The 25,221-nt window shown below is 37.2% G+C and overlaps 1 protein-coding gene across 4 annotated transcripts in view; it reads left to right on the top strand.

Annotated features, from left to right (window-relative positions):
* Positions 1-20,879, top strand: part of SRBD1 (S1 RNA binding domain 1) — a 128,105-nt gene extending 107,226 nt beyond the window's left edge. For all 4 annotated transcript variants that reach the window (XM_080408288.1, XM_080408289.1, XM_080408287.1 and 1 more), the window contains exons 19-23: positions 854-960; positions 3,542-3,718; positions 6,386-6,538; positions 18,276-18,460; positions 19,891-20,879. In XM_080408288.1, the coding sequence (XP_080264414.1) occupies positions 854-960; positions 3,542-3,718; positions 6,386-6,538; positions 18,276-18,460; positions 19,891-20,180 (912 nt within the window). In that variant the 3' untranslated portion in view covers positions 20,181-20,879. The remainder of the gene's footprint in view (positions 1-853; positions 961-3,541; positions 3,719-6,385; positions 6,539-18,275; positions 18,461-19,890) is intronic.
* The last annotated feature ends 4,342 nt before the right edge of the window (positions 20,880-25,221 follow it).

Genomic DNA, 25,221 nt, shown 5'->3' on the forward strand with positions numbered 1-25,221 from the left:
TAGAGAGGCTTCTCCCTCCAGGTCAGACTTCTAAGCACTGATGGGCTTGTGTGGGGAACTTGCAGTTACAGATTGAAGTATGCCTACATTGTGGAAAAAAAGAAATCTTAGAGCTTCAGAACTTTTATCTTTGACAAGTGTGACTGATTTTCTTTTGGGCAGGGAAAAAGGAGAAACACCATGAACAATAATGGAAAAACTGGAAGAATTTCCATTAGTGGTGCTTTGGTCAAGGACCTGCCAATCTTCCCAGAAATATCTGTTCAAAATCTGAAACATTTTGTTGCTGCAGGGCTGATATGTACCTTATGTATTGCCCACCCTCATACAATACCTGGCTTGTTCTTTTAGTAAATAATAACTGTACTGTAGCGTGATGCTCATAAATAGGACAATTTTGCAAACATTTTGTGTGCAGGTGCAAAAAGTACAGCATTTGTGATCTTTCCTCTAAATACCTTATTTTTTAAATATTGACTTTTTTTTAAACTGAGAGGTAAATAAGCATCAGATTACAGACAAAACATAGTGTATGAACACAAGCATACTCCTTTTGAGTAATCATTATGTGTTTAATATAGTTTTGTTCTTACATGATGCAAAAAAATAGTTATTAAAAATTCACTTGAAGAATGCCTTATTTTAGGGATGAACATGATAACAAACATGTTGCAAAGAGATAATGGAAACCTTTCAAAAATACATTCTACAATTTATCTTTTTAACTGGTACCCTCACATAAGGTACTGATGAGTTCCAGCAACTATTTTATTAATGTTAGTGTTGTTTAAAGTTCTTATTTATCTATGCTTTGATATTTCAGTAACTAGATATCTCCATTTTTGTTTCTCAGCATGATGTATCACAGACGTTGCTCAAAGCAACTCTGGACAGTGTGGTTGAAGAGTGTGTCAGCTTTGTAGGAGTTGATATTAACATCTGCTCAGAAATACTATTAAGGTGAGTCAAACATTTTCCTATTCCAGTAATTACATGGCTCTGGATCACAGAGTCTCTGTTTAGTCTGCCATCTGACTCAAGCTCAGCTGGAGCAAATGGCTCTTGTGTTAAACTTCCAATTACATGAAAATGACATGTTAAGACAGTATTTCACTGGATCATTAAGAGTCAGTTTTTAAGGGTATGTGTGATTCTCTAGGGTAAAACTATTCTTTGGAGAAAACCAGATATTTAAAAATTTTGAGCCAACACTGCAATTTTAGTAGGACTTCATATAATTAATTTGTATTTTTACACTGAGAAAGGGATTTTCAAATGTACTTTCTGTCTCTTAGAAGGTATTTTTATAGGTACTGCTAAGTGGAACACGTTGTAAAAGTTGGGTGAGGAAAGGAGAAAAGGAAAGATTTAAAAGGAACTGCTTAAAAATTTATCCCTTTTTACTGATTTTTTTTTTTTAAGTAATTATGCCATATTTACTTGGAAAATGTTCTGGGGTTTATTTCTCTTGGTTAGAAATTAAAAGCTCATTCTGTTTCCTGAGAGAATTAGAAGAGTTTAGCTGAACAGCCTCTCATAAGAGCAAAAGTGTTGCTGTCCTCATCTGTAGTGGGAGGAGAAGAAAAAGAATGTCCATAAGCTTGATAGTGACAATTATAGTAGATATCAAAGGAAAAATGTGTTCTTGCTAGCTCTGTCTTTATTTTTTTTTAACCCTTATAATAATTCTTGAAAATGCTTTTCCATATTTTGGAAGAGGCTCTCTTTCAGTTCTTTTTGGTTTTCCACTTTCTCTTCCATGTTCCTTTTCTGTGTATCCAATCCTTGGTCTGACTCCTGATTTACTTGCCTTCTTTCAGATTTAGATCAGCTATTAGTAAGAAAGCAAGCAGTACCTGTTGGTAAATGAGGCTGACCAGTTTTCATTGCACAAATAAAAGCCCACTTGAGCAAGCGCAGTGGGCGAGTGCTATCAGCCTTCTGCAGGTTACACTATATTGTGCAGTTCAGCAGGGGGTACCAAGCTGAGGTGCTGCAGTGTCACCACAAAACTGTGAACATGGAGTAACACTGTCCTGTCATGGTTACAGGTGATAACCGTGTTGGCTGAGTACTTTGGTCTAATTAACCTGGCCTATGATCATATGCATGTGTTGCATCAAGTTCTGGATCTGACTTGATCCTCAGCAGTTCAGTTCTGTTGTGTAGATGCAGTCTAAGTTTCCCTCAGATGTACAGTGTATGAAACTGTCACCCTAGCTGGAATATACCATGAGCAGGGCTTTCCGCTTGTGCTTTCTGATGCATCAAATATACTTCTTGACGTGTATTACAAGTGGAAGTGGTGACAGTGCTACAGTAGTTGCATTACTGCTGAGTATTGCACCTGAAAAACTTGAGATCATCAGTGGAAAATTCTGTGAATTCTGTGTCATGTTCCTCTGTCAGTGTAAATAAGCTGGATTTCATAATGTTTCTAAGAAATTTTTGGAGAAAATTCCATTCCTAATGATTAATATTTTGTCTGTGGTTAAAGGTGTGTCTCTCCAATTTAAGTCTGAGGTTTCACCAACTTTGGATTATTTTTTTAACTTTTGCATGAGGATGAGAATAATGGAAAGACACTTTTTCAATATATGTTTTCCCCCTGATTTTTGACTATTCTTGCCAGGTTTGCTGGTGGTGTTTTTCTAGAAACAGTTTGTGCCATTCCACAAACAGGTCTCTGCTGCCATTGACTTAAAGTAATGGCATCTGATATATAGAGCCAGATGGGTGACATTTCCTCCTCTAGTGCCAGGAGTAACTGCCCACCACAGCTCTTTTTCCTCTATGATTAACATACTCCATGCACAGAAAGCTGTACTCATGTAGACACAGAAAATGTGCAGCAAACCCGCTGCTTCCTGAAGGATCCTGGCTAACTGCCGTTGCACTTCACAGGTAAGTTCTTTGCCAGATCCGAGTTGCCCTCAGAACAAGTCATGCAGCCTGTTCCCAGCTGCTCTTTTATGTCAAGAGCAGCTGAAAGAAAAGGAACAAGCTTTGTGGATCTGTCAGATTGTGTGAGGAAGGCAAGCTGCTCCCAGCCACCCTCCTTCTGGATAGCAGACGTCAGCCCTTCATGTTGGGGCAAGGTGTTGCAGTACCACTGGAAGAGAATAGCTGAAAGGCAGCAGTTCTCACAGGAACAATTTATCTGTCCCGAACCCTTCTCCCACATCATTTCCTGAAGAGGGCAGCTGGAGGCAAGCCATAAGACATGACAAATTGAATTGGCATTACAGAAAGAGCGAACAGATCATAAATTAAATGTCCCTGGCTTACTAGTTAGGTATGTGCAGAACCGTATTGCTCTACCAAGTTGTGTTGACTTGAGTGGATTCCTTCCATAGAACTAAGAGAAAGGATCCTTTTTCAGATGATGCCTTTGGTCTGGGAGTCTATTTGCAAATTTCTTAGCTGTTTTTAAGTTTTGTAAACCAGATTTTCTACAATAATGTGTGTCCTCATAATGGATAGCATTTGTATTAATAACTTTTCAATGGTAATAAATGTATTCGATAAACTTTTCTCTTAGACACATTGCAGGACTGAATGCTAACAGAGCTAAAAATATAATTGAATGGCGAGAGAAGAATGGACCATTTATAAACCGAGAACAGCTGAAGGAAGTTAAAGGTCTGGGTCCCAAATCCTTCCAACAGTGTGCTGGCTTCATCAGGTTCAATCAAGAATATATAAAGACCTTCTGCAGGTAACAGAGATGTTAGCTATCTTGATTAAGCTATCCAAAATAGTGTCAGAAGATATTTTTCCCCTCTTCTGTTTGTTATTCAGGCTTGAGACTTGAGTCCCAGGCCTTTGTGCTTTGAAAGACAACATCTTAAGAAACTTCTTGAAGTCAATGGTTGAAGATAGATCTTTCTCTGAATAATACTGGCTAGTAAGCCTAGTCCTTTAACTCAGGGGTTTGATAAGTATGTAAGTTTAATTATAAATTCTGCCGCTGAATTGGTAGAAGAAAGTTGGCATGCAGTAGTGTCATGATCTGAGATATTAAAACCTTAGTCTTGTTTCAGGTATTATTTAGAGATTTTTAAATTCATTTTAATGTGGTAAAGATTACTCTGCAGGTGATAACAGTAGTAAACTAGAGTGAATTTTCAGAAAGTTTCAAATCCATTACCTGGAGAGAGAGAAAGCTGAATAGCTGCCTGGATCAAGCTCTCTGTGTTATACTCCTGTGCCGAGCAAGCGTGATATGACTGCCCTCTGTCTCAGATATGTGAGTCCCATTCCAAAGTCCAGTTTGTCAACAGTGGGTCATCTTTTTCCCTGCCATCTCATTCCCTCTTTCTCTACCAAGCCTTTTCCTCTTGCAGCTATTCATTGTGCTCCTCTTGACCTGAAATCCTTCCTCTCCACAACTGAAAGTGCCCTTTCTAGGGCAGTGTCTCTTCTCCTGCCTTTCCCATTTCTCCTTCTAACATAAAGAACTGAGAAAGGGCACAGTGGTAGCACCATCCCCACCCTTTTGCCACTGACTCTTCTCAAAAAATATTTTCCTGGGAAGCACACGCAATTTTTTAGCCAACCCGATGCTCAGAAGCAATAATGTGTTCCCAGTTGCTGCTGGCCAAACAGCACACGCGTAACTTCCAGGCAGGAGGCAGGCCCATTAGGACTGGCGTCCTGCCCGGCTGGAAGGTATACAGCTTGGTTGCCCATCTGGCAGGGCGGCACGTGCTGCAGGCCAACTGGTGTGCGCTGTAAGCACCAGAAGACCAAAGATACTGCTTTCAAGGCTGTAGATGATCGATAGCTCTTACATTGTACAGATCTGTTCTAGTGAATGCTGCAATAAGTTCACTGGTGAAATGTTTAAGAACATTGCAATTTTATTTTTTTTCCTTGCTGGAGCATGCTTCTGATGTTAGTCAGATTCTATAAAACTTGAGAACACTGTAGAACCTGAGAAATCTGCTATAACTTTGGAGTTTGAGGCCAAAATAAAGCTCTAACACCATCGCCTTCCACAACATTTCTTGTGGGCCCAGGTGGCAAAACCAAACGTTTTTGAAATAGACTTTGAGAAGGTTTCATTTTTGTCCTCTCTAATCATCTTGATGGCTATAGAGTGCTGTGTGAATTAGGTTTTGTGCTTCGTTCTTGAAAGTTAATAACTAGTGGTTATTTTAAAAATTGATAATGGAAAGTTATGTCTGCATTTCTGCTAATGGTCTGCATAGGTAGAGCCCAAAGTGTGAGTGCTAGGTCCAGGTCCTTCAATGTGTCTCTTTTGTCCTGCAAAAGCAGGAACACTTTGTGATTTAGGAAACAAAAACAAACAAAAAGAGGCATTAAAGGAACCTTTGTTCAGTAGGGGTCGTTTGATGCCTTTACTGTATCCTGGATACTTTTTTACTTAAGGGAAACTTTAAGGGAAGAAGTGTGCCAGTTGTAAATATGCTACACACATGAGGACAGATCTCTTTTTCTGCTGTCTTCTGTAAAGACCTCCTACCAATGTGGGCGATATGTCCATGGATGTCTCTGAGACTTCAGCGTTTTCATCATCCAGCCAATTAAAGAAAGCAAAACCAAAAACAGAGCCGAATCCAAATGCTAACTGAAGCTGATTAGGAGTCAGTAATATATTCGCTAAGTTTTAAGGCAAGCTGTATTAAACAATTTTTGAAAAAGTTTCTTATAAATTCTGAATATTTGTGGTGGTATATCCAACCTTTAGCTTTTTCCTGTTCTAAGCAAGTCTTGGCCTGAGTTACTTTGATTTGAAATTTTTCAGATTTTTACCTAGCCCATGTTTGAGGAGAACTCTTCAGAAATTTAAGTATAGGAAGTCAATAAATGTGGTTTAAGGAGTTTCTGAGGTTTAAGCATTCACATATTTTCCTTGGTTTATACATATAGTTGAGATGCCATTTGCTTACCTAAAGATGGTATGAACAGGATATTTTGTTTATAAATTTTTCAGATTTAAAATTATGCAGACTATCAATTGACAGTTATGTGTGAAAGTATCCTGAAGATTTTTATCAAGTAGGTGTGGTTGTCCCCATTTTACAAACAGAAGTTGCTATCCAGATTGCAAACAATACAATAGGTTGTGTAGCGTTTTCTTTATAATCTTGTCATCGTGAAGAAATTGTTATGAACCACAGAATCCCTTCCCAATGTTTGTTTGTTTTAAATAAATTATGGCATAAAAGTATAACATATCAATGTGTGCAGTAATTGTATGGTTAAGATTCACCCAGAATGGGTTTTTAAGGGTTTTGTACTTTTTTTTTTTTTTGAAGAATGAACATTATATATGAGTCTGATTGCATTTTTCACATGTGGGCACTGGGCTAGGATTTTGTTTGTTAAGAATGACATGTCCATTTTTGATTTCTGACAGTAATAAGAAAACTGAATCTGGAAGTCACACAGTTTTGACTAAAGCAGGTGCACAGGGTAAAAAGAAGAGTAAACCAACAATGTGTGTGTCCCATCAGCCCAATCCTTTGGACCAAACTTGTATTCATCCAGAGTCTTACAGCATTGCAATGAGGTAAGCGGTGGAAAAGCTTTTGAACAATTGATGTTGTAAATTTTTAAAATGAAAGTACTGATTTTTCAGACAGCAGCCTGCTCAGCCTTTTGAGACAGGAATACTTACATTAATTTGATGCTTTCTCCCCTTTCTTCAAGAAAAAGATGTGCTTCAGAAGCTCTTTACAAGTGAAGGTTTTCAATTGGTGTGTTTTGCTTCTTATTTCCATGCAAGTTTTTAAGTTTATTCTTTGTTTGGTTTTCACATTGTTTTTCAGTGAGGAAATCAGTGAATTCTCAAAACTTTGCCAGACTTTCCTCTCATGACATTGTCATCTTCATTTCACCACTTTGCATCTCATTGAAGTCCCTTTTCTCAATTTCCTTCTGTTTGCCACACATCATTTTCAGTTTGGACTTTAGGATCACAAAGTATGGAGACAAATAACTCATTCTAAAAATGTCTAAAAAACTGATTTCTTTTTTTCTTCTACCTTGCCCCCATATATTATGTAAAAGGCCATAACTAAAACATGATTTTATTTGTTGTTTTTAATAAAATAATTGAAATGCCATGCACATTTTCAGTCAGTGGTTGTTTAATACTTCTGCATTGTTAAGAACTGCTTTTACATTGTTACTTACGTTCAGCATGTGCCAAACAGACTTTCTGCTTAGTGAATTTTGACCACCATAATTTGTTTGTGTGTTTGAGTGTGCACATAAGTACATGGGCATATGTGAGCATATGTCATTATTATGAGCCTTTAAATTAAATTCTGATATTATGAGATCTAATTACGATGTATATATAAAGTTCCCAAATACACGAACACCACGGTGGTTTTACCAAGTGATCTCTGGCTAAAAGAAGAGAACGGGTTTTGTGTAGGTCAGAAAAAAGTAATTAGGAATCCATGTGTGCCTCTGGTTAAGGGGTACTGCAGCTGGTAAATGCTAGTACAAGCTGTGATCTTTGCTATCATCAGCCCTGTTTGAAATTGGGCTCTGTTTGTCCTCTTGAAAAAACGTTATCTCCCACCATAAACCAGCACATATTTATTTTTGGAAGTGAGTTGCGGTGAACAGGTTCTTTTCTTAAAAGGTGCTAGAGCTAATTTCAGTAGTAGCTACATGCTTTAGGATTCTTATGATCTCTGAGAATATTACTCCTGGAGAAGCAGAGTTGTGCTTCCTGCTTTATAAACAAAACCATCTTTAAGCCTCAGATCGATACGCTAAATTTCTTGCGTTCATGAAGCTTGAGTTTCTTATCTAACAAAGTCTTACAGAACCTTGCATTTTTAGGACACCTTCCCTACAGTGTGTGTGCTATTCTCTCTCCAGTGGATACAATTGCATATACAACTTTCTGTGTGTAGGTCTGTGTGCTTTCCTTCTGCTAGGCGTGCAGTGCACTTTTGTTCTCATTCCCTGCCTGCCACAGTTCGCTCTTCTGTGTGTCTGATTCCAGGGCCACTGTGCAGTTGCCTGCTAGAGCCCATGCTCTTTGTGCAGTGTGTGGGTAACTTCAGTTTCTCATCTTCTATGACTATTTCTCTTTTTTTCCTTATGCATCTTCCTTTGTTTCTAGTTCTCTGCCCTGCTCACAGCTGTGGAAAAAAATCAGGTCCTGATCTTAATGACCTTATATTTGGTAGGTGGCTTAGAGGGTAAGGAAGCTTGATCACCCCTACTGGAGATTATTCAGAATGAGTCAGTGTAAAAGAAAAAAAAATAAGAATTGGTTATTTAAAATCGATGTTGACTTTTCAATATTGTATTTCATTCAATTTAAATATGAAGTATTCAGGATTTGGTTAATAGTACATTTAGCTTTCCAGCCCTTGTACACTAAAAAATAATCAGTAAAAGTATTCACAGTGTTACCAGCTTCACTTAAAGGCTGATGTGGAAAGGTTGCTTCAGGGAGCAAAGTGTAGCCAGTTAATAGTGGAATACTACAGGAATTAATCTACATACAGTACCATCACACAGGTTAGTTAGAAAATAAAGAATTGTGTCTTTTTTTTTTTTTTTCCCCCAGAGCAGTGCAGATTACTTTTATATCTGAAGTGGTGAGTGGGATTATTACTGTATAGGGTAGCTCAGCTATTCACATACAGTTGAAATTCTGGAGACAATTTTAGTAGGTATCACAAATCATAGAATTGTGATTTGGAATTTGGCTGGGAACCCTTTTTTAAAAAAAAAAAAAAATAATTAATGAGCACAAGTTTTACATTACAACCAAAAGATAGTGATTTGAGTTACAGGTTTATGCATGATTCAGAGAGGAGGGTGCCACCTATTGCACAGTCAGTACTGCTTGGAAGGTACCTTGCTGTTTCTTAAAATGTTCTCAGGGTCAGACTTGCTGGACTTCCAGAGCTGCAAAGCCCTTGCAGAAGTATGGCGTGGCTGCAGGCCAGTGCTACCGATCATGTCGTTTCTGTGGCATTGTCTGTTCTGTTTCTCACCCCTTTGCCTGTCTAGATTGAATTTTCAGGTGAAGTATTTGGATCCAAGTGTGTGTTGTAGGTACTGTACCTTACAGGGGGGTTTGTGCAAAAGAATATCAGTTTATATCAATACAAATATCAAAATTCAGCAGTATCTGCTAATGGAACACCAAAACTAGTAAGTGTAGTCTGGCTCTGCAATTAACTGAATCGCTTTTCTATTTTCTTTGGGCTTTTTCTCTGTTGTATTCTTATATTTTTGAGTAACTGTACACATAGTTTGATGTGGAGGGGAAAAAAAAAGTCTCAAAGTGCTTTCTGTGAAGGTACTTTGTTCAACAATATTTTTCTTTTTCTTGCAATCAAAAGATAGTTTCCTTGAAAGCTTGTTAAATACAAAGGTGATAACTTTTATGATATAGATTGTATTTACGTACACTAGCTTGATATCACTAAATGGTGCAGGGAAGGGGGGGGGCGCAAATAAGTCTCATGTGTTTTCATGGTAAATAGCTGTTTGAAGAAAAGAAAATACAGGTCTGCAGCAGACTGACAAAAGCCAAGAAGTGTAGTATTAAAATTTGACACTGGTGACATAAGGGCTAAATATAAACCAGACATCTTCCCCTCAAGCAACTAATGCTATAATTTAGCAATGATTATATATTTAAAATGACTTTTCAAAAAACAAGCGCATGAGCTGTTAAGCTTCCTGGAACTTATGGAAACAGCTTTCCAAACCAATTTGCTGCCTAAATATGAATTAAGAAAAAATTCTACTCGGAATTCAGGCTGAATCAAGGATTCAGTCCAAAGTATATCAGGCCTGTTGAAGACTTTTGCTGACTTTGATAGGCAGGCATGGGACTGGGCTTGTCATTCTCTTTTGCTAAGCCTATGTTCATGAGAAAGCTTGTGAGAGCCTGAAGATCAAATCATGCTCATGTTGTTAATTTGAGCTGTCTTACTGAAATCAACCAACATCCAAAGGACTTGTTAATATGTTAGAACTAAGCTAGGTTTAAAACCTAACTGATAGTTCTTATAATTTAAATAATATGCATGAGAAAAATTGAGACTGTTGTAAGTGGGTTAGAATTAGTATTTAATAATAGATTTTTAAACAAAACACATTTTAAAGGAGTTCTGTTGCTTTGCTGCTATCAAAGTTTTTCTTTCTTCTTTTTCTGTGCTTACACAGAACTTTGTCAGGGACCATGTCAAGCACACGGGTGGATCTGTGTTACCAAAGGGCAAAACTGTTGTCTTAAAGAACATGGATAGATTTAATTCAAAGCATCAAAATACTGTATTACATACCTCTTACCACAGAAATTAAAATGAATGGAATAGATGCTGCATAAATGAGTCATAAAGGCTTCCTCATGCAATGTCTACCACATCTTGCCATGAGAAAGTAATTTCTGAAAATTTTATTGGATTAAAAGTTTTCATGGGAAATTACATTTATTTTTAAACAAAATAAGCTGGTGAATTTTATCCACTGCTTCTATCCAAATTACCCAAAAGCAGCAGTCCACATTACAGATTTATGACATACAAAATTATCAGTTTTGAAAACAATGTTTTTGAGGGATAGAAGTTCACCAAAATTTGAAACCACTAATTTTCTGAACTATTTTGTAGCTTGAAAGGCCAATCCATTAAAAAAAAATTTAAAAAATGGTTAAAAGAATTGCTCCCAAGTGGTGACTTTGGTTGCCAAGCTTTAGGCTGGAGCCAATTTTTATGGCTGAATTAGAAACCCCTGAAAAATAGGGGTTTTATAATGGAAACACTGATGTAATCTTTACTACAGTGGCACAAGTGGTGCTGCTATGATTGATTTATGGCATTTAAACATCTTAACTTAAAATCTGTACGAGTTCTATAAAAGTATTGGTAAACATCCTACTGGTGATTTAACACACTTTGCAGATGACCAGAACATTTCTGTTCATGGTTTCCATACTGTCAAAACTTGGCTTTGTCATGTGCAGTGACCAAGCTTGTGAACACCTCTGAATATATGAATCAGAATTTCCTAAAAGTTAAATAAATTAAAAAAAAAAAAAGACAACTTTGTAGGCAGTGTATTTTACTGCAAAGCAGAGCTGTGTTTTAAGTTTCTGAAAAGTCTATATGTGAAAACCAGTTTATAGTGGCAGAATCTTCTACGTACAATTAATACAACATGTAGAGCATATCCAGTTTCTTGGTACATAATGTAAAAGAACTGGTAAGAAAACCAAGGAAACATTTAGGAAGTCCCAAGAAGTTAAACCAGGTTATGCTTATAAATCAAAATGCTGGAAAGAGAACAATATTTTTGCTTTGTTGTATCAGTCTGCTGGATGCAGTTGGTTTCATATGACTGAATCTTAACATTTACTGACTTTTATTTAAATAAATCATAAAAATGCTTTTTGCAAAAGGTTGGTACTCAGAATGTGTGTTTGCTGCTCACAGACTGTAGCATCTGGCAGACAGGTTGCATTTCTGTCTGGTTTAGAAATATTTTACTGATATTTATAACAGATCTTAAGTTGTGATTTAGCAAATGGCAGGTGACGATCTTCCTTGGCTAATTGCTCAGGTTTATGACCTTGCCTGGTAGAGGATAGTACTACTCACTGCAGTTGGTTATGCCTTTAAGAGAAGTTTTTGACGTACGAGCAGACTGACCTGCAGTGAAGATCCATTTCTTGCCCTTCGCTGTGTATTGATAACGCTGCTTGATAAGCCCAGGAAGACTTCCAAACCCCAAGAGGAATCAGCAAAGCACTCGTTCGTGTGCTTAGTCTTCACCAAAGTAAAACATTTAGATTTGATGCACATTTCAGCACAGCATTTATGTTGATAACATTTTATATTCCATCATAGCTGGGTCAATCATTTTTCAAATATCTCTGGTGTTTCTGCTGCTCTGTACGTGGGGGGATGTAGCAGCTGATCCATAGTATCTTAGTTGCTATGCTGAAAAGCTGCACTTGCTAGCTTTGAAGGCAAGTACTGACACATAAGAAAATGCAGAAGGAAAACTGTTAATTAGGGAGACTCTGCCGAAAGCAAGTGGTCTTTCTCTCCTGCCCTTTATGCAATTTCATGCTTGTCCTTTGATAGCCTTTCCAGCTCTCTGCTGGGCTGCCTTGCTTCTGTTCAGGTCTCTTAGTTGTCACTGAGCAACTGAGGCAATGCTTAAGGGGAATAGAAATCAGGAAGGAAATGGTTACTTGATACGGTGTTTGAACCATTAAAAAATTGTTGTTCTATTTAATAATGCAGTCTACATGTGAGTGTTTTACAGAGGACAGTTCTTATTGTGGTAGGATGCCCTTCCTTAAATTCACTGCAAAATCATCAGAGGTGTCTCTTGTCCACTTCAGTAAGACTGTGCTTGCATACACACACACGTGTGTGTGTATATGTGTTCAAGCTATTTATTGGGCAAAATAAGACTTTTTACTAAATTCTTCAGTTTCTTTTTAAAAAGCCTAAAACCAGTGCATCTCAGTAAATTAATGAATCTTTATGGTAATTTCCATAGGCAATGGGTAGCCCTAATTAAGGAGAACACTTGCAGAATTAGGGTTGTTAAGCCTAATACTTAATAGTTCATATTCATCGCTTTAGAAGAATGGTTCTTTCACAGGTCTGACTATTAGTAGCTGGATTTTCAAGGACACGTTTTTGAAAGTTATCTTGTCACTAAGTAGAAGAGCAGGAAAGGCTTTCACTGCTAATTGCTATCCAATAAAGACATTTTAAAACTTTTATGTGAGGCAAAATATATATTAACATGAATGATTAGAAGAACTTAGAAATAACAAAGAACTATCCTCCAGTTACACTAGAAATACTAGACCCGTAATTCAAGTGGTATTGTTTAATTTGTTGAAATTTTTGAAACTTACGTAACTTCCTACTCTATCCTCCAGTTACACTAGAAATACTAGACCCATAATTCAAGTGGTATTGTTTAATTTGTTGAAATTTTTGAAACTTACATAACTTCCTACTGGTTGCATTTTAAAAAAAAAAAAAAAAGGAATTTAAAAAAATGAACTTTCTTTATAGAATGATCTCCTTTAACTGTAGCACTTTCTTTATAGAATGATCTCCTTTAACTGTAGTACTGATTCATTGTGGATAATTAATCATGTTTCACTATTTTGTATCTTGGGTTACGCTTCAGTTATGTGATATATCGGTAGTCAAGAGAACAGCTAACAACAGCATGCCTAATGGTATGGTAGCAAAGTGGCTATGATGCAGTGTAACCATGTCTGAATTTCTTTTTGCATTTAGAAACTCATTGATTCTTAGTTTATGACATTTTGAACATATAAACTTATCTGAGTGCTTTCTGGTCTTCTGCATGTAGTCACATAATCTATAATATTAATAATTTATCCATTGGAGGAAAAACATACTGGGAAAATATCCTTATCTGGCTAAACCACATAAGTAGTTTTAAATATATTTGAAACTTTAACTTTCTGTCTCCAGCAACTAATTACAGAGAGTAATGCACAAATGTTTGCTGTGTAATCTGCATCAGCAGTTGAAAATTGAGGATCTCTATCACTGGTGGGAACAAGAACAGTCAAAACCTGCATTATACAAATAATGCTTTTGCATTTTCAGAACATTACTAAAATATAAATGTCTACATAATTAAAGTTTGCTACTGTCATGAATGTACATTTTACCTAACAAAGCGCGTGCTAATGCAAAGTTGTTTTGTTTTCAGAGTGATTATGTTGCATTACCATTAATTCATGTGTGCACTGTGACAAGATGTAATGGCGTATCATGTTGCTTTAATGCAATGAATCCAGTACTCCCAGCTCTTAAGTCGTGTTGCTGGAAATGATTACATAAAACAGAAATGACTGTGACTAAAACCCTTGCAAATCTTTAGAACTCCTGCACGTTATAAGAAGCTTTTTGGGAGGTTTAATGTAACTTCTTAAAAATTTACTGAAGGCTTCCTTTGGTAATATTTTTACTCTTTTCTTAATGTTTTTTGCATTCCACTGAAATTTGCATTATCTCTTAAACATTGCAAGGGCTGTGCTATAATTTTGTGCAGATGTGTATGTTAAGTGAACATGATGTGCTTATTTGTTACATTTATGCTACTTTTCTTTCTTTATCTGAGTAAGATGGATGAAATTATGTATTAAATAAAAACATCAGTGATTTAGCCATGACCATTCTCTGCAGGTCCTGTAAGACTGCAAAGATTGCTTTTAGAACTGAAGTGGTTGCTAAGGTTTCTGAGCAGCCTCTAAATCTCAAAACCATAAAACTGAAAGTCTCTAAACCAGCTAAATTTCACTCTGTTCTGACTCTCCGAAGACTCTGGCAGCTTTTATCTGAGTTGTTGTGCCTTGAACTGAAGGTTTGTCAGTCACTCAGCGTTAGAGGAAGTAAGGATAGTATATCTTCTGAGAATGACCTCACTTCAGAAAAAACATCTTTCCCATTTCCATTTCTGTTAACTTCTCTTTAGGTTTTATCATTCTAGTAGATAAACATAACACTTGCTGCAACGTGTTGTATAGCGTGTTATATGTAGCCAGGAAAATACTTGAAGGGCTTTCATTTTTTGCGCAGATCATTTGTGTTCTCATGTTGTGCAGCTGGAACTGTCATTTACAAATTGGGTGAGATATTTCAAAGATCATAGTGAGATAGTTTAACATTATGAAGATAAAAATATGTAAATTAAGGGAAATCTCCTTTTCCCCTTCCGTAGCCATATCCCAGTCTTACTACTGACTATGTCCTTTTTTTCTGATCTTGAAATAGCTCTCAAAAGAAGTTGTTGGGTTGCTTTTTTAATAAGGAAAGATTTAACTTTGTTGTTAGCAATGACGTTTAGAAATAGAAATGATCAATATTATGCATCACTGTTCAGTTAGAGATTTGTGCTTTATATTGATTTTTATTTTTTTTATTCTAAGTGCCCTCAGGCTATGTTCATTTGAGTGAAAATGATACGTTAACTATATATATAGTTAGTTAGTCATATATAACTAGATTCAACAGTATTTTTAAAAACTACACCTGTAATCACTAAGAAACTGGTTCTTGGAAATATTTTAATACATAGGTTTTACCAAAACCTAACCTAAAAAGGTGAGAATTTCCAAAATATATTTATATTGTTTCTGTTAAGATTCTTTCTTTTGTGTTTATTTGCATGCTGGGCCTTCTTACAGTGCTCTGTTCTGCTTATAATATACTTCCTAATTCTGAAATATTCTTAACCAATTGCCTGATTTCTAGAATGTTAATAATTCTGCTGAGGTCAGTGGACTTCTCATATACTTAAAACGGAGTGTTTGTTTAAGCATCATCTTCAGGTGGAGCCAAAATTTTATTCTGAACAGTAACTGTGTTAAGTTATTTAACTGTAATTGATAACATAGGGCCCAAGCCTATCACCCTCTCCTCGATGAGGAATCTATTTTAATATTAGATAAGTACTTTCATGGGGATTTCCGGGGGGGGGGGGGGGGGCAGGCACATAACTTTTATGAATAGTAATTGAGGGCTCAGGCACCTAGGTTGTGTTCTCTTTTGGGCTGGTTTTCTTTCCAGCAGCCTACACATAGTCCTGTGCATTCTGATTGCATTATCCACACATTTGATAGTTTTATATGGAAGAGGGGGTTTTCCTATACATCAATGGCTGCTCCATGTGGTTGCACTTATTAGCAGCAAAACCCACCCCGTTATCAATTTACAAGGTAAATGCTCTTCTGCAAAATCCTAATGGTGAGAAAAATGTTACTTGGAGGTACTAGAGCTGAATTTCCATGTGAAGTGAAATGAAGTCAAGTACGTGAATGTCAGCAAACTTGTTTATAGAGGCGGGCGGTAAAGCATACATTATTTAGAAGGTTGAGTCATGAGGCTGGTCGGGTCGGGTTTGTTGTGTTACATCTGGCGTGTCAGTCAAAGCTGGGGCAGCTGCCGCCTGTCACTAGAGCTCTGGTGGGACATTGTCCATCCCTCAGCAGCAGCAGCCAGCAGCCCCCAGGAGTTTTATGAAGAGCGCTTTACCTGGGTGTATGCGCATTTTTAGTATTATCATCGCAACCACTTTTGGTGCTTTTTTTTGAGACCAACAGAAGATGGTTTCATAGAAGGTCTGATATTTTTTTTAATATAGGCTCTTATTAGACAAAATATTTGAGGAGGAGTAGTGTTTTGTTCGTTTCTGGAAAAGAAAAATTTATATTTAATATTATAGACAATTTTGTGTCTGTTCTGGTATTTACTTTGTTTCCAGATCACCTTAAACTACTTCAAAAAGTGATGTTAAAAGTTGAAATGCAGTCAATCAAAGCAAAATTCGGTAAATCCTGAGAACAACATCATCCACTAAATCCTTGCTAATTTTTAATTATTTTCTTCATATGTTGCCCCATGAAAGATCTGTATGCACTAAGAAAAGTAATGTGAAAACTGTATCTATCACTATTAAGTGCAAATCTATGTGTTTGAGCTAAGAGTACACTTATATCACCATGCTTGCACTCAAATTCAGTAAAAAAGTGGAAGTTCTGACGGCAAGTTCTAACGGATGTCCTTTTGGTGAAATTAGTGGTCATTTTGGACTGAAGCTTTGCCCTTGCACTCAAAGATGAATCTGTGATTTACTGAAAGTTGGCTATTGCTTTAATTATGTTCCTTCAATTTAGACTTTCTCAAAAATAAATTTAAATTTGTATTTCAGGGCATAGCTTTTTATCCCTCGCCAACTGAAATCATGCCAGTTAGTTTCCTCAGGTAAAAAAACCAAACAAACAAAAAAAACCAACAAACAAACAACAAAACAAGAAAACCACACCACCACTGTGTCGCCTTCCAAAAATAATACTAGCCTTAGGTTTTGATAAAAGCACAGCATGTCTTTTTGATGGGGGAAATGAGGTTGAGTACCAGGGGCTTTAGCTTTCTTACTGAGTGGAATGTCTCCCCACACCTAGGGCATAAACCTGCTGGTCCACACTTCTTCTGCGGCTTGTAGTTCACACCTGTTGTGCAGTAGGATAAGGACAGGAGGGAGGGATCTCTCTTGGGAATTTGGAATGAACGTTTATTTGGACTCTGGAAGACAGAGACAGTAATTCTATCTGTCTGCTGTGGTGGAGAGCACACAAAAACCCCATCTGCCTCCCTCCAGCAAGAAGGGAGCTGATAAAGCAGGGTAGAAGAGTCTTATTCATGGTGAGGTGTGGAGCAGAGCAGCAGGACAGAAAACTGAAGTACCTACTGAGAAAAGGACAAATTACTTAGTACAATGTGGCTCAGCTTCTATGAGCTACATCATCATTTCCTTGGTTTATATCCATTAAAGACTTGCTTTGCATTTTTAAGTCTTTCAGTAAAAATAAGGGTGCTTATTCAGTGTTCAAAGACCATTGTGTAAGGCATCACTACCGATAGTAAAGAGTAGGGTCTGCATGTGAATTTTTGTCATCTCTTCTCTGCACTTCTCAGTGTATGTCCCAACATTGTTTAACTAAAAACCTCAGTAAATGTGGTTTTGTTGTTTTATTTTAAGAAAAGACATCACAGATCAAGATGTATTTATTTTAAAGTATTTTTCAGCCTTTTTAAATGCCAGGCCAAATGTGTCTCAATCTACAATGTGTGTGTGTATGTGGTGAAAGGGAAGGATAAGGGTGTTTGTGTTGTGTAACTACTTGGACTTGATAATTTCCTAATTTCTGGAAAAACTAATTATTCTTAATCATGAAGTTCATAGACAAGAGTATGTAAAGTTTATTTTAGATTTGATTAAAGAATATTCATACTGATCTAGTATTTAAAATGCTCATTGTTGTTTTACTAAAGTGCCATTAATTTTAATTTGAATGAAAATGGCAATAAAAATGGCAGTATTACAGCGCTCTCACTTATTTCTAGGGAACTTTCATGGTAAAAAACATCTTTCATTCATAGTCAGATTGGATTTTAGCATGAGATGAGATCATCTGTCTGAGAAGTAATTTACATTTTGAAATTTTCCTTCTAGTTTTGCAATCTGTTCCAGGAGATGCATTTATACAGATAGACTCTAGGTTTATGTGTGTGTGTCTGATGGGTGACGAGTTGAGAAGGTACTCACTTGAGAAACTGTTAGCTGTTGATTTTTTTTATCAGAAGTTTTGTTCACTCGTCAATGCAAAAGTAATTAAAAATCATAAATATATCAAACGTTCAGTTCCCGCTAAAGGGTGTTACAAATCTACCTTTGTTTGAACTTCCCAGGTTTTTATCTTTCATTGGTGGAAACACAAATGAGATAGGAAAAGCAGATATGCAGCAAAAAGTAAATGCAGTCATTCAAAAGGAAGGGCTGGAAGGTACAGCCAAGAGGCTAAATACAACGGTGCACACGCTGCAGCTGATCATTGATGGTCTGACTCAGCCTGAAGGCTTTGACATCCGAACAGGTAAACCTTTGTTTTGAAGGCTGTAATCTCAGTTTGGTTGTTCTACATAGCAGTTCTGAAGGAGCACATTTTCTTCTAAAGTCAGTAGCAGGATTTCATGGACATGGAACTCCATTTCTTTTCTCAGGAAAGGTAAAAGCTATATCATTGTCAGATGTTTCTTTCCAGCTCAGTAGGTAAGGAGTGTGAATCCTGTCTTAAGTCATGGCATGTTCAGCCATAGGAAGGGGAGTTGTATGGCTGTTAACAGATGAAATAGTTTCAATATGTTGACTCTGTACTGATTAAATCTGTGTTGGCCCTCCACCATGGAGGGAAATGCTGAGACCAAGCTGAAACAGTAGTAATAAATGTCTGTGGAACAATAGTGCAGTAGTGCGTAGTTCTGTTCTGTTATTGCACCAGTTCCTGGAGACAAGTGTAACTGGAGCACATGGCTCATGTGCTACCTTGGTTAAAACTTTGCAGTAGTGCTGAACAGTTTGAGGTGGAGGGGAAGAAAGAAGAGGTAAGCAGTGGAGTAAAACATCTGGAGATGCTGCTGTTTAATGAAACTTACAGCTGGATACTCTTACAACAGCAAGAGATAAAGGTAGGCAGCAAGGATGTAGGCTTGTAATAACAAATAATACACTTATGTTTTAAAATAAAGTAACTTTTCTGTCCCCCTTTTTTGGATTCATTAGTGGTTTCCTTGCAGATTTTATAAGTATTTCCCACTAATGATCTTGAAAATGTGTATTTTCTATATCTCCATTTGTTTTGGTGGTTTCACATCTAAATTACACTAGGATGGGCTATTAACATATGAAGATATAAAAGCAAAAGAGAATCTTCAGTGGAAAGACAGTATTGCCTGCTTATAATCATGCCTTTGTGATTTTTAAGTTGTCAATGCAAAGCAGTTGTTGATCATACGATGTCATAGGAAGCAGTTGATTGTGTGATGTCATAGTGCAGACGAACAAGCAAGCCTAAGAGCAGTGCATTGTTGACTTTTCTCTTTAGAGTGCGATGAGACTGAGTATTCACCTTCTTGTATATAAATTGCTACCAGAATAAAGTTTTAGGTATAATTTGGTTAGCTCAAGTCAGTCACCTCAAGTCCCTTCTCTCTAGCTCCAAGAAAAATTAAGGAATCTTTCAGTCACTCGCTAATATACTACACACCTCTGATCCCCTTTGATAGTTTCAGAGTTCACTACACTTATTACTCCATTAATCATAATCTTTTAAAGTGATTCATAAAATACAAGAAATCAGTTGTTTATCACAGACGGGTCTTTATTCAAAAAATGTAATGAAGCAGTATTTGGGACCTTACAGCTACCTTGGGATGACTTCTTAATTAGAAACAATCAGCTGGAAACAGCCCTTAGAAAAAAATACAAGGTTTTTCTTCAGTGTCTTATTTTTGTTTCTTGTTACAGATTTTGATAAACCTGACTTCAAGAGAAGCATAGTCTGCTTTGAAGACTTATGTGTTGGTGCTGTTCTGACTGGAAAAGTTGAAAATGCAACACCGTTTGGAGTTTTTGTTGATATTGGTGTGGGAAAAGCAGGTTTGATTCCAGTGCGAAACATAACAGAAGCAAAACTTTCTAAAGTGAAGCAGAGAAGAAGCCTGGGGTTAGGTCCTGGAGAAAGAGTGGAAGTTAAAGTGCTTAATGTTGATATTCCTCGACTGAGGATAACATTGGATCTTATTCGTGTTTTATGAGAATGTTTTTTTTATGATTGAGCCTTTGTTTTAAAGGTTAAGTAATGTCAGCAAGGTTCTGGAGATTCAGGCATTTAATGAGTGCTGAAAATGAACAAATCTTGAAACCTTCAGCCTTGCTTCTTTTTTTTTTTTTTTTTTAATCTAACAGTTTTGCCACATTTCTTGAATCCTTTCTGTTAATAATGGTTGAAACAACTTATTGGATTACCTCCAAGCAACCTTGTTTTGTCTGCAGAGCAAATGAAATTCCAGTGGACTTTCAGACAGATCTCTTATCTGTTCTGTCTGGGCAAGACTTGCTGTCTCAATCTTTAGTCAGTACTGCACAAGCAGATACATCTACTGGTCCCCTTCAAAAAACAGCCATTCAGTTTGCCTGTTTTATGCTTGGAAGTCTAAAAGAGGGTACGTAGTTGTAGAAAAAAAGTGATTGCTAAGTTAGTCAATGCTCACGTTGCTTTGAAAGTAGACTGAAAAAGAGCATCTGCTAATACTATTGATGGTTTGGAAATGTTCGCCTTTAGTTTATTTGAGGAACATTATTAGATCTGCTTACCTGTCTTATTATGGCTTGTTCAGTTATCGACTAACACACCTGAATGTACCTTGGGGTTTAAGGAACTTTTCTCAAGGGTGTCAAAAGACATTTATGTTGTTCTATACCTGTGCAAAATAAAAACATTTCTGGCCATCTTTTCTCAGTGTACTGGTTCTACAGTTGATTTAACAGTCCTAGCTCTCTTTCTTTCCAACACGTGTTCCATGAGTAACACTTCACCTTAAGGATGCAGCTTGTGAGGATGCACTTGTCTGACCTTCTGGATGGTACGCGCTTTCCTGGGCTTTAATACTGAACTACAGCCCACGGCCTGATGTTGTTCCTGATTTAATAAAATAATTCTAGTCTGTCTTGGACTCCTTTAACTTGACATTAATTTTTTTTTCCATCTTTGATATAATATATTTTTCTACCTATTTTGAGTGGAGAACAATTATACCACACTTGTCTTCACTCACTGTGCTTGTGAAGGCATGATTCTCCATAAAAATTTTGCTGTTCGTACATGCTTGCAGAAGTTTTCTAGACTTCTGTTTTAATAAGAATGCTCATTGTTTCGGTGGTGTTTTTTCTGGTGTTTCAAAGGGTTTACCAATTTGGTCAAGTTTGCAAAGGCAGTGGTATAGTGGCAGAAGAGCCTTCAGCCACAGCAGGTGTATGTGGCCTTTCCAGGGAATTTTTGGTGTATTAGACATTTATTCCTTTGAAATCATCAAACTTGCCTGAAAACTTGGCAGAAACTCCAGTCTTTTAACAGATGAGCACAGACAGCACCTATAGCAAAAGTCAAACATCTTTGACAAGGTTTCTAACTACAAATGTCCAAATAACTGTTGACACAGGGACTATATATTAGTTAGGAAAAGGCTGGCATCATTTAATCTCCCAGCTCTGTGCTTTAATTATAAAAATTAAAAGCCAGCTGTAGACAGTGTATTTTGGAGACTATGGAATAATTCAATGGATGGAAAAAAGGAGACAGATCTTACTAGCTTCACTGCATTTGTATACTGAAGAAAAAAAGACCATTTGCTATGGTGTGAAGGTCAGCACAGCATACAATCATGTTTCTCAGGCCTTTTGAAATTTTCCTGTAATATTTCTGCAGTAGATTTTGTAGGTTTTGTTGGTATGAAAATAGAAACTGTGATATCATGCTACTGTCTTTGAAAACACACAATGCAAAGCAAACAAGCTGAGATTTTTTTTTCTTTTGTAAGTGATGCATTCATTGATAATGCTGCAGTATTTTCTACTGTCTTCATAAATGTAATTATCTAAGTTCTGCTGAGCTTTATAGGTGATCTCTACAGTATATAAGCACTTAGCAAATGAACTGAATTTTCTTGGCTTTCTCTAAGGAGGTAAACTTGATCTTCTGCTGAAGCTCATTACAATGGCTAAGATGAGTATTTTCTCTTTTTGTACTGTTTTGTTATGGAAATTCCTTTTTTTTTTAATCTTTAAGATCATGAGGGCTGTAGCATCTTCTGTATATTTGTGTATATCCCTTGGATGATCATAAAAGTCTCTAAATGAAACACATCTCTTTGAGACTGTTTTTCTCACTGTTAATTCACAGGCGGTTTCTTGCTTACTCAGTGGACTGACCTAGTACTTATGAGCTAGTTTGGTTTCTCCTTAACGAAACTCAGAAGCTTATTCTGTGGCATCACAGGGACTCTTGGGAAATGTCATCTCTGCCTCTGGATTTTTTTAATCACACCAAAATGGCAAGTTTACAACTATTAATGTCTTAAATGTCTGCAGCTCTGCAAATGTAATTGCGTTATTTGTCAGCTAATTCAGTGTCTTAACTACTTCCCACAAAAATATTTTTACTTTGAAAGTTCTTGGGGTTTTGGGGGGGTTTTTTTCTTTGCCAGAACACAGCCATTATAACAACCTGATGAGAGTCTAACAAGGCAAAATATGTGTTCGTATGAGCTTAGTTTTTGTCAGATCTTTGTCTGGAGATTTTAAAATATTTTCTTCTTAATCAGTTTTCCTTTTGAACTCTTGTGGCTTTCAGATTTCTACTTCAAAACATCAAGACTGTTTTCTCTAATTCATCTGCCCATTTAGTTTCTGAACCAAGAAACAATTACTGGCTGGGTGCTTTTTCCCATTTGAGATGCTCTTCACGATGCAGTCTAATCTTCGGAACAAATTCTCTAGTGCTTAATGGTGATGCTTCCAAGATTTGAAATAAACAAACAAAACAAGAAAACCCTGCTTCATCCTGATCTTACTTAAATGCTTCAAAGTACAGTTTCTCAGGGGAAGAATTAAATACAAGTCTTTAAGTCTCACTAAAAATTTTACTTTTGCCTTAAGCTGTAGATTCCAAGGCATCTACTCATCATTCCACCTCCCCACAAGAGAATCCAGCCCATTGATCTTGGTTGACAATCTGCTTTTTTAGTCCCACCCTCATTCAAATAGTCTGGTATTTTGCAATCGCCTTCCTCCAATATGCAGACCCATAAGAAGAGCTTCTAAAGATTTCCTGTGCTTTAGGTGTTACACAAAGGAGAAGAATTCTTCTACCAAACAAGATGGCACTTGTATGCCTGGCTGTAGTAATGCAAATCAAGAGTTTAAAAGAAACCATTTGTTTTGGGTTTATTCCTGCCTCAGGCAGCTCTAGACAGCATATATCAATTTTCCAGAAACTTGTCAACCTCAGGAATGATTTAGTATGCTGTTAAACATAATAAAATCAATAGGAAAACAAATAGAATTTCCATGAGGAGCAGACGGTTGGAGAAGCTTGTCCATATGGCATATAGACATGCTGGAATTTGGGGCTTTGTGGGGTACTTGTGTTAGAAAAAATTGCATACTGAGCAGAGGTAATGCATAATTCAGGAGAACAAATAATCTAACAGCTTTGTGGTAGTTCCTCTTGAACTTGGTGTCTGTATTTATTTAACAACAAATACACTTAGAAACTCTATGCCTGGAAGCTACAAACCAAACATGAATCATATTTGCCTGATTTCAGAGCTTTACATAAGGAGCCTCACCTGCTCTGAAGTGAGTGCCGAGTTCTTGGTTCAGCCTGGATAGCACCTTTGCTTTTCTAGCCTTCCTGAGGGTGATTTATGTAGCTACTTGGCTTTACTTAAGGACATCCAAATTCAAGACTATCAATACTTTTAGAAAGTGGGGGAAGTCAGCTGGTTATGCTGGTCCGTGTTACTCTGTCCCTGTTGTTCAAGGTTTCCTAAGGAGCTGTGAAGGAGTTGGTGTCTCTAGGCAAGTCAGTAATTCCCTGCCTGCCCATTAGAGACCTTCTAAAGGTTTGAGAGCACTGTGGTTTACTGGTCCCAACTGTTCTTCACCTTCCTCACAGGTTTGTAGAAGCTGTAAGTGTTTAGAAGTGTTTCATCTTGAGAAATGCTTGTGAATCGGTATTCCATAAATCTTCAGAAGTAACTGATATGTCTGCATTTCTTACAGCAAACCTCAGTGACTAGTTTTTGGAGAACTGTGGCCTGTGACCAGGACGTCAGTTGAACCTCTAAAATGGTCCCATCAGTGGATATTACAACTGTATGCTGGCTACGGGTACCTCCTGCCAGGAGGCTATTGAAGAGTGCTGCTTATTCAGAGGTGTCTCTAGGAGCCAACCGGTTGCTTCCATCTAATCCATGTTGGAACTTTGGTTGGCTATTTTTCCAGATGGACATGAGTGACAGATCAACCTGTTCTCTCAAAGCTTTTTGGCAACTGGTGGCAATTTGTAGAGACCTAGAATTGAATAGCAAATCATATATTGCATCACAGACTTTAATACAGCTTCTGCAACTTGGAGATCAAGTCAAAATTCTTCAGTCTGGGAGGGACCAATTCTGGAGTATTGCTTCTATGTGAGCTTGTACAACAGGGCTTGCTGCTGTTAATCAGTCTGCTGGTTTTCGTGCTGTTCCTATAGCTGTTAGGTCTCCCCTGGGCATGTTCTAGCTGCATCAAAAATCCTAAAAGATTCTCTGCTCTTTGGAAGTGTAAAAGGACTGGTGGCCATGCCCAGAGGGGGATGACCCTCATGGCACTGAGAATTTTAGACCTCCCCAAAAGCTCAGGCTAAAGAACTCAAATCTCATCTCACATGTTCTCTGTCCCTGAGTAGCAACTAACAAGCTTTTGAAATTGGCCTGCTTACTCCATGTTTCACTGGTTAGAGCTTTTACCTTATTCGGCGGCTTCTAGAACAGAAGAGGAATAAGGCATGCTCAACACAGCAGTCCAATTAATATTATTAGAAACTTCTGTTTGGTTTGTCTCCCTCCCTTGTTCTTCCCCACAAGGAGCAATGTAACAGGAACACTTAGTAAACTGAGGAGCCACATGATTTCTTTAGGTTTATTAAATCTGGTTGAGTTCAGGCTTTTACTTGTGGAGAGGTTGTTTGTCTTCAACAAGTAATCAAGAGACCACCACCATAGAAAAGTTAATCAAAGTATTATTTTCTCC

The sequence above is a fragment of the Falco punctatus genome (genome assembly GCF_963210335.1).
Source record: "Falco punctatus genome assembly, chromosome: 12".
NCBI classification, from domain to species: Eukaryota; Metazoa; Chordata; class Aves; order Falconiformes; family Falconidae; genus Falco; species Falco punctatus.